Source organism: Haliotis rubra, unplaced genomic scaffold (assembly GCF_003918875.1).
Source record: "Haliotis rubra isolate DU_JTF1 unplaced genomic scaffold, ASM391887v1 Scf618, whole genome shotgun sequence".
Taxonomy (NCBI): Eukaryota; Metazoa; Mollusca; class Gastropoda; order Lepetellida; family Haliotidae; genus Haliotis; species Haliotis rubra.
In genome coordinates, this window is record NW_025767322.1 from 22312 (window position 1) to 32424 (window position 10113).

The window sequence follows — 10113 nt, forward strand, 5'->3', positions numbered from 1 at the left end:
GTTGGCAAGTTCATCCCTAGGAAAGAGCGAATCGCCCTCCTTGGAGACAAGATGAAACGCTTCAACAATGTTTACATCAAGAACTTCAAAGACGCGTTAGATGATGACAAGATTAGGGAATTGTTTGATCCATGTGGCAAGATCATGAGTGCCAAGGTATGACCTTTTACAAAAACGCTCGGTTAATCTCAACTTTTGATATGTTACAAGTCACCTGACAATAAATTCACCAAAGTTCATAATGAATAGGCAAACTTTTGTCTGTAATTGTTTGAAATAGCTCAAGCAACATTTTGCCTCGCATGGTAAATTATCACTAATTATAACCTATTTCCCTACTGTGTGAAGGATATTCTGCATCCGCTTATTGAAATTACATGACATAAACAGGTTGTGCATTTAACCTTTGGGAATCCGTATTTACACTACACTTAACTCTCCTTCTATAGTTGACACATTGAAAGTAATATAAAAAGCTCAGGTTCACAATTAGTTTTGATGTGAATGATTAGTTAAATATTTGCAATTGTCTTCTTCAGCAAACCCCACAGTTTAACGAGATGTTCCAGCCAACTGGAGCAGGTTACTTTGTGCCCACCATGCCCCAAGCCCATCGTGGATTCTTTGCACCAACACAGATGCCCCAGGTCAGAGCCAGTCCCAGGTGGCAGACACAAGTCCGACCCATGCAGCCAACTGCTGGTGAGTTGAAATGTTGAGCCAGTTGACCCTTCTATTGTAAAAAGCTTGTAGGAGCATTTCAGAAGTCTTTATTTTTTCTTATCCTGACTCATGATCTTTTGCTTATCTCCCTTTCCCTTGCGAATGGTAGTGGAACACTTGAATCCCTTGATGTTCCTGAAGCGGACGTAAAACTACACTCACCCACGAGTTACCTCCCTTTTGCTCTTTCCCGCGCAAACAGTCATGTGGCCAGCCTTACTTGTCACTCTCTCCCTTTTCATAGGAATAACCAAGCGTATCGGCACCTATCTGCAGCATCGAGGTCTACGCAGTTCTGGTTATCTGATGACAGCATACAGGTTCTTCAAAGTGCCAATCAATTAGACAGCAGCTGAACTTCACAATTAAGTTGCTCACGCAACTAGGATGGCTAGTGAACCTGATGAAGTTGGAGTTAGAATCAAACAAGATCTTCAATTGCTGGGAATAAGAATTATCACAACACAGAATTGAATTGTGGCCCCAGAAGATCATTTGGTCAAGATACAAGCCATGATTCCACAAGCAGTCATCTCTCCTTTAACACTACGAACATGGCAATGTCTACTCTGTCTACTTACCTCGGCGCAAGACTTGACTCGCACAGGAAGGTTACAACTAAGGCCGCTGCAACAAAACATCTGGACAGCGTTGACCCTATCTTGCTGCCAGACAATCTTAAGAGGTACCTACTTTGGTGGACCCACAGGTCGAGCGTCTGCGGAGGGACCTATTTACTGGAAACCGGCCTTTGACACACATCTCTACATAGACCCATTGATACAAGGTTGGGGTGCACATCTCAACAATCTAGTTGCATCAAGGAAGTGGTCCAAAACAGAGCAGCATCTTCACATCAATCTGCTGGAGATGAAAGCTGTGATCAACACTTTACAACTATGGTCGAGCTTGCTGATCAACAGAATGCTGATGGTCGACTCTACAGTGTCTCCATAAATCGGCAAGGATCTACAAGATCACCAAGCCTGCTACAGCTCACATTCCAGTGTTTGACATCACGGAGGAGGCAAACATCTGGATAAAGGTGTGTCACATACCCGGAGCCAAGAACGTGCTTGCAGATGCTCTCTCCCGACCACTGCACCCGTCTACGGAATGGATGCTCCATCCAGAAGCATTTCGGCTCATCATAAGGGAAATAGGATGCCCATGCATAGACCTGTTTGCCACGAGGTTCAACAAACAACTACAGACATTTGTCTCACCAGTTCCAGATCCTCAAGCCTGGGCAACAGATGCACTGAGCATATCATGGGAAGAACTAAACGCATATGCGTTTCCACCACTGATATTACTACCGAAAGTACTGTTGAAGATCAAACAGACGCAGGCGCTACAACTGACTTTGGTCGCGCCATACTGGCCAGCGCGAGTATAGTTCCTAGACCTAATAGAAGATCTCGGAAGTCCAACAATCAAGTTACCAGATTGGCCGAACCTACTCATACATCCGCACACCAAGCAAGTCCACGGGACCCAACACTGTTCCAGCTACACGTGTGGACCGTATCAAAACATGTTTGAAGAAGAGAGGATACTCCGCTAGGGCAGCCAAGGCAGTAACACTAGCGTTACGTAGATCTACTCGTAACCTGTATAATGACAAGTGGCTGAAGTTTGAGACTTCAGCAAGGCGGAAAGGCTTCATTGCTATGAAAGTTACTCATCCTTAAGTGGCGGAATACCTGTGTCATCTTAGGCAGACTAGACATCTGAAAGGTTCGACATTATCTACATACCTCGATGCCATCAGTACAGTGGTTACCATGAAAACAGGCATCAAGTTGATGAAAGTACCAGAATTACTTGCTCTGCTGAGATCTTTTAAACTGGAGGACCAGCAAAGAAGTTCAGAGCTCCGGCCTGGGATCTGAATGTAATTCTACACGGCATCTTACAAGTGATGCCTACGAACCTCCTAGACCAGACTACCTTCGTGTTGCTGACACAGAAGACTCTGTTCCTGCGCTAGCCACGGCAGCTTGAATATCAGAGATACACGCGCTGGACTTTGGTCAGAACCAGATTCGACAAGGGGCAACATGCTGCAGTTCATCTAGGACTTAGATGGGACTTCATTACCAGAACCAACCCACCTGGTCAGTCAGCCAGATAGACAGTTCCGCATTACCAGCGCTATCTACAATCCTCGGACCAGAGAATATAGAGGACCTATTCTTGTGTCCGGTCAGCGCCCTGAAGATATATCTTCAAAAGACTTAAGACAAGGAGACGAAAATGCAAGCGCCTGTTCATCCCATTATCCACAGAGACATCAGCTGAAGTCTCAAGAATGGACGATATCATTTTAGATGAGAGCCGTTATATTGAGAGCCTACAAAGCAGCAGGACTAGAACCTCCAAGAGCTTCCAACTCACACGAAGTCAGAGCACTGGCATCAACACTAGCTCTGCATGGGAATTGCTCTATATCAGCAATTATGGAGGGCTGCTTTTGGAAGTCGGACATGGTGTTTGCCAACCACTACCTCTGAGACATAGCCACCGAAGACGTCTCAGGCATTCACCAATTTGGGCCTCTCGTTGTAGCACAGCAACTAACGGTTCCTCAAAGGCGCTGAGTTGGAAAATATCACCCTTTATCACGTTGACTTGTTGATAACTTTTACTAAGGAAAAGTATTAGTTTGAAAGTCCATGCACACAGTCTAGGACAGACTAGCATCAGTGATTAAAGATGCTGTACGGGTAAGGATCTTACCTGTACGTGAAGGGGTCGCAACTCATTTATGACAAAGATCTTATCTTAATCTATGGGTTGTTATAGATATCTAGTAAAAAGAAGATACTAGTATATCTTAAGCCACATGAATCAAGATAATTCAACTTGTCTGAGATGGAAGTAAGACAAGAAAGTGGTCCTCCCGAGTTATAAAGAAAGTTGGAAGAATAGGATCACGGAAATGCCATTTCGCAGTTCCCATGGGGGGATACAGGATGTATCTAAACCTGCCCGCTTGAAACACTTTGGATTTCACAGCAGATCCAAGTGCATGGGCAGAAAAATCAGGAGAGAGTGACAAGTAAGGCTGGTCACATGACTGTTTGCGTGGGAAAGGGCAAAAGGGAGGTAACTCGTGGGTGAGTGTATTTTTACGTCTGCTTCGGGAACTTCAAGGGCTTCAAGTGTTCCACTACCATTCGCAAGGGAAAGGGAGATAAGCAAAAGATCATGAGTCAGGATAAGTATAAAAATATCAATTTTACTTGAAAAATTACATTTTCGTCTCCAAGAAATTGGGTATGTGCTGAATGTACAGAAGTATTTGTTAGACTAAACATTAGTTAATCCAGTTTTAATGATGTAGCTAAACCTGTTATTGAACATTGTACACTTGCTTGTGTAACAAGTTATTAGACTGTTCACAGGAATTCTAATGAGTCACTTCTGAACTTTGCTATAGTTTGGGTTACATGGAAGTAGTCTCCACCTGTTATGAAACATTTAAAGAAGTGCTTTAAAGAAGTGCTGTAAATTAACTACCCTGCAAAAACTGACCTGTTGCTGTTTGCAGGTTTCCAAGGTATGCCTGCCAGTGGCCAGATGCGCACCACTGCCCCACGAGCTGGTCAGCCAGCTGTCCGTGCAGGTGTCAATGCCCGGCCAATCACTGGACAGTCTGGTGCAGTGCCAACCAATCCCAATGCTCGCATGGCTGCGATGGGCCCCAGTATGGGCAACCGACCAACAGCTGCTGCTCCAGCGTTGCCCAACGCCCCCACCAGACAGGGATTCAAGTTCAACACCCAGATGCGCAATCCCCCAACAGCTGTACCACAGTCACAGGTCATGCAGCAGGTAGCTTTAAATTTCAGCTTGTCTTCATATTTTATTGCACAAGAGTAGGCATCCTTCAATTTTAAAGACTATACTTCGAGGCTTTTAGAGTGATTTCAGTCAATCAGTCACTGCTTTTAGTAGTAATATTTGACCTACATGTCTTCAAGTGTCTGAAACATAGTTCAGTAGAGCTTTCTGCGTTACACTTGACTGAAACATGGCTCAGATGTTTTCGAGACATCTTTCTGTTGAAATTTTGTAGTTGGCTGTTGTAATACTATGGTTTATATCCCAACATCTATTCAACCACAAGTTTTTATGTTATGTCCTCTGTGTGATGCAATAGAACTAATGTATGAACTAAACAATCTTTCAAGATGGAAGTTTAGGCACTACAATACTGTTTTGAGGTTATGGGAAGATAAGTTGCTAACAGGTCTTCATTCCTCCTGTTACAGCCCCAGCAGTCGGTTGTCATCCCAGTGCAGGAGCCTCTGACAGCCTCCATGTTGGCTGCTGCCCCACCACAGGAACAGAAGCAGATGCTAGGAGAGAGGCTGTTCCCTCTGATCCAGGGGATGTACCCCGAGCTTGCTGGAAAAATCACTGGCATGTTGCTCGAGATCGACAACTCAGAACTTCTTCATATGTTGGAGTCATACGAGTCTCTCAAGGCAAAGGTAGGTGGAGCAAAGAAATTATCTCTGTATGTGTACTACCATTCTCTTCCCACAGAGGTTACTCCTGTCATATCTTCCTACGTAACCTCTGTTCTAATACGGCCCTTTCATGGTGTGAGCGTTCAAGACTCGTGATTGGAGGCAATCAGATTTAGTTGTGCAATCAGCGACGTTGTTTCAGAAGTGATCATTCGCAAGGCCTCGGTAATTTCCGTATACTTGAGAAAACTAAACCTCTTCCCCTGCGCGAAGCGCAAACGTTTCTAGACAGAACTCAGTCATGTTATTGCGGATCAGTGGCGTCTCCATCGCCCTCGTTGACAACGGACAAGCTAGCCATTAAACATCTTGTGTGTAACATCAACACAAGTCCCCGGCAGATGGGGGATATTTGTGGCCTCACATTTGCTTGTGTTAGTCAAGTTGAATCTAAGTCGATTTAACACGTGTTCTGATTGGATAGAAAGAAGGGAGATAATTCGTGTTGCGATCTTTTGCCGCTAGGGGATTTTACGAGAACCGGGAAATATGGCCGTATTAGAACTGAGGTTCGTAGGAAGATATGACAAGTAACCTCTGTGGGAAGAGAATGGTGTACTACTAAACACCTGCAATTGCAAGACTGTTGCAATATCCACCAGACATAATTACCCTCAGTGAAATAACAGAATTGAGGGTTTACGTTTGAGTACAGTATTTTCAGATTTATTGTCTTGTAATCCTTTTTGAGTGAATTTTCTGTAAAACTGGATACAGTATCGGATTGATATGTTTGTAATTTCCTGTCTTGATAAGATCATACTTGGCTAAGCACTGAGAATGAAAACGGCTTTCAAAATATATTGGCTATAGATTGTTTCTGATATAGAATAGGTTGATGCTGTCAATGAGTGTTTTCTCTAATGTTAGAGATGCTAATCAGTATGTTATTTTGTCCCCAGGTTGATGAGGCTGTTGCTGTATTGCAAGCCCACCAGGCCAAAGAAGCTGCTGCCATGTCCAAGGGCGACAAGTGGCAGGTTGTCTTCATTTTTTATTGCACAAGAGTAGGCATCCTTCAATTTTAAAGACTATACTTCTAGGCTTTTAGAGTGATTTCAGTCAATCAGAACCTCAATTGTGTTCAAATGTAAGATTTGTTATCTTTGTGATAATGTTAGAGCCACATCACTGCTTTAAGTAGTAATATTTGACCTACATGTCTTCAAGTGTCTGAAACATAGTTCAGTAGAGCTTTCTGCGATACATTTGACTGATTCATGGCTCAGATGTTTTAGAGACATCTTTCTGTTGAAATGTTGTAGTTGGATGTTGTAATACTATAGTTTATATCCCAACATCTATTCAACCACAAGTTTTTATGTTATGTCTTCTGTGTGATGCAATAGAACAAATGTATGAACTAAACAATCTTTCAAGATGGAAGTTTAAGGGCTACAATACTGTTTTGAGGTTATGGGAAGATAAGTTGCTAACAGGTCTTCATTCCTCCTGTTACAGCCCCAGCAGTCGGTTGTCATCCCAGTGCAGGAGCCTCTGACAGCCTCCATGTTGGCTGCTGCACCACCACAGGAACAGAAGCAGATGCTAGGAGAGAGGCTGTTCCCTCTGATCCAGAGGATGTACCCCGAGCTTGCTGAAAAATCACTGGCATGTTGCTCGAGATCGACAACTCAGAACTTCTTCATATGTTGGAGTCATACGAGTCTCTCAAGGCAAAGGTAGGTGGAGCAAAGAAATTATCTCTGTATGTGTACTACCATTCTCTTCCCACAGAGGTTACTCCTGTCATATCTTCCTACGTAACCTCTGTTCTAATACGGCCCTTTCATGGTGTGAGTGTTCAAGACTCGTGATTGGAGGCAATCAGATTTAGTTGTGCAATCAGTGACGTTTCAGAAGTGATCATTCGCAAGGCCTCGGTAATTTCCGCATACTTTGAGAAAACTAAACCTCTTCCCCTGCGCGAAGCGCAAACGTTTCTAGACAGAACTCAGTCATGTTATTGCGGATCAGTGGCGTCTCCATCGCCCTCGTTGACAACGGACAAGCTAGCCATTAAACATCTTGTGTGTAACATCAACACAAGTCCCCGGCAGATGGGGGATATTTGTGGCCTCACATTTGCTTGTGTTAGTCAAGTTGAATCTAAGTCGATTTAACACGTGTTCTGATTGGATAGAAAGAAGGGAGATAATTCGTGTTGCGATCTTTTGCCGCTAGGGGATTTTACGAGAACCGGGAAATATGGCCGTATTAGAACTGAGGTTCGTAGGAAGATATGACAAGTAACCTCTGTGGGAAGAGAATGGTGTACTACTAAACACCTGCAATTGCAAGACTGTTGCAATATCCACCAGACATAATTACCTCAGTGAAATAACAGAATTGAGGGTTTACGTTTGAGTACAGTATTTTTCAGATTTATTGTCTTGTAATCCTTTTTGAGTGAATTTTCTGTAAAACTGGATACAGTATCGGATTGATATGTTTGTAATTTCCTGTCTTGATAAGATCATACTTGGCTAAGCACTGAGAATGAAAACGGCTTTCAAAATATATTGGCTATAGATTGTTTCTGATATAGAATAGGTTGATGCTGTCAATGAGTGTTTTCTCTAATGTTAGAGATGCTAATCAGTATGTTATTTTGTCCCCAGGTTGATGAGGCTGTTGCTGTATTGCAAGCCCACCAGGCCAAAAGAAGCTGCTGCCATGTCCAAAGGGCGACAAGTGGCAGGTTGTCTTCATTTTTTATTGCACAAGAGTAGGCATCCTTCAATTTTAAAGACTATACTTCTAGGCTTTTAGAGTGATTTCAGTCAATCAGAACCTCAATTGTGTTCAAATGTAAGATTTGTTATCTTTGTGATAATGTTAGAGCCACATCACTGCTTTTAGTAGTAATATTTGACCTACATGTCTTCAAGTGTCTGAAACATAGTTCAGTAGAGCTTTCTGCGTTACACTTGACTGAAACATGGCTCAGATGTTTTCGAGACATCTTTCTGTTGAAATGTTGTAGTTGGATGTTGTAATACTATAGTTTATATCCCAACATCTTTTCAACCACAAGTTTTTATGTTATGTCTTCTGTGTGATGCAATAGAACTAATGTATGAACTAAACAATCTTTCAAGATGGAAGTTTAGGCGCTACAATACTGTTTTGAGGTTATGGGAAGATAAGTTGCTAACAGGTCTTCATTCCTCCTGTTACAGCCCCAGCAGTCGGTTGTCATCCCAGTGCAGGAGCCTCTGACAGCCTCCATGTTGGCTGCTGCCCACCACAGGAACAGAAGCAGATGCTAGGAGAGAGGCTGTTCCTCTGATCCAGAGGATGTACCCCGAGCTTGCTGAAAAATCACTGGCATGTTGCTCGAGATCGACAACTCAGAACTTCTTCATATGTTGGAGTCATACGAGTCTCTCAAGGCAAAGGTAGGTGGAGCAAAGAAATTATCTCTGTATGTGTACTACCATTCTCTTCCCACAGAGGTTACTCCTGTCATATCTTCCTACGTAACCTCTGTTCTAATACGGCCCTTTCATGGTGTGAGTGTTCAAGACTCGTGATTGGAGGCAATCAGATTTAGTTGTGCAATCAGTGACGTTTCAGAAGTGATCATTCGCAAGGCCTCGGTAATTTCCGTATACTTTGAGAAAACTAAACCTCTTCCCCTGCGCGAAGCGCAAACGTTTCTAGACAGAACTCAGTCATGTTATTGCGGATCAGTGGCGTCTCTCCATCGCCCTCGTTGACAACGGACAAGCTAGCCATTAAACATCTTGTGTGTAACATCAACACAAGTCCCCGGCAGATGGGGGATATTTGTGGCCTCACATTTGCTTGTGTTAGTCAAGTTGAATCTAAGTCGATTTAACACGTGTTCTGATTGGATAGAAAGAAGGAGATAATTCGTGTTGCGATCTTTTGCCGCTAGGGGATTTTACGAGAACCGGGAAATATGGCCGTATTAGAACTGAGGTTCGTAGGAAGATATGACAAGTAACCTCTGTGGGAAGAGAATGGTGTACTACTAAACACCTGCAATTGCAAGACTGTTGCAATATCCACCAGACATAATTACCTCAGTGAAATAACAGAATTGAGGGTTTACGTTTGAGTACAGTATTTTCAGATTTATTGTCTTGTAATCCTTTTTGAGTGAATTTTCTGTAAAACTGGATACAGTATCGGATTGATATGTTTGTAATTTCCTGTCTTGATAAGATCATACTTGGCTAAGCACTGAGAATGAAAACGGCTTTCAAAATATATTGGCTATAGATTGTTTCTGATATAGAATAGGTTGATGCTGTCAATGAGTGTTTTCTCTAATGTTAGAGATGCTAATCAGTATGTTATTTTGTCCCCAGGTTGATGAGGCTGTTGCTGTATTGCAAGCCCACCAGGCCAAAGAAGCTGCTGCCATGTCCAAGGGCGACAAGTGGCAGGTTGTCTTCATTTTTTATTGCACAAGAGTAGGCATCCTTCAATTTTAAAGACTATACTTCTAGGCTTTTAGAGTGATTTCAGTCAATCAGAACCTCAATTGTGTTCAAATGTAAGATTTGTTATCTTTGTGATAATGTTAGAGCCACATCACTGCTTTTAGTAGTAATATTTGACCTACATGTCTTCAAGTGTCTGAAACATAGTTCAGTAGAGCTTTCTCGTTACACTTGACTGAAACATGGCTCAGATGTTTTCAGAGACATCTTTCTGTTGAAATGTTGTAGTTGGATGTTGTAATACTATAGTTTATATCCCAACATCTTTTCAACCACCAGTTTTTTGTTATGTCTTCTGTGTGATGCAATAGAACTAATGTATGAACTAAACAATCTTTCAAGATGGAAGTTTAGGAGCTACAATACTGTTTTGA

The 10113-nt window shown here is 42.6% G+C and overlaps 1 protein-coding gene across 1 annotated transcript; it reads left to right on the top strand.

Moving 5' to 3' along the window:
- LOC124256099 (polyadenylate-binding protein 1-like) lies at positions 1 to 9641 on the top strand. Its single transcript, XM_046690040.1, has 9 exons — positions 1 to 156; positions 540 to 702; positions 4280 to 4563; positions 5004 to 5225; positions 6167 to 6244; positions 6726 to 6946; positions 7886 to 7992; positions 8447 to 8665; positions 9605 to 9641. Exons 1-8 carry the CDS (start codon positions 52 to 54, stop codon positions 8554 to 8556), a joined length of 1290 nt encoding a protein of 429 aa, XP_046545996.1. The 5' UTR covers positions 1 to 51; the 3' UTR covers positions 8557 to 8665; positions 9605 to 9641.
- Positions 9642 to 10113: the final 472 nt, after the last annotated feature.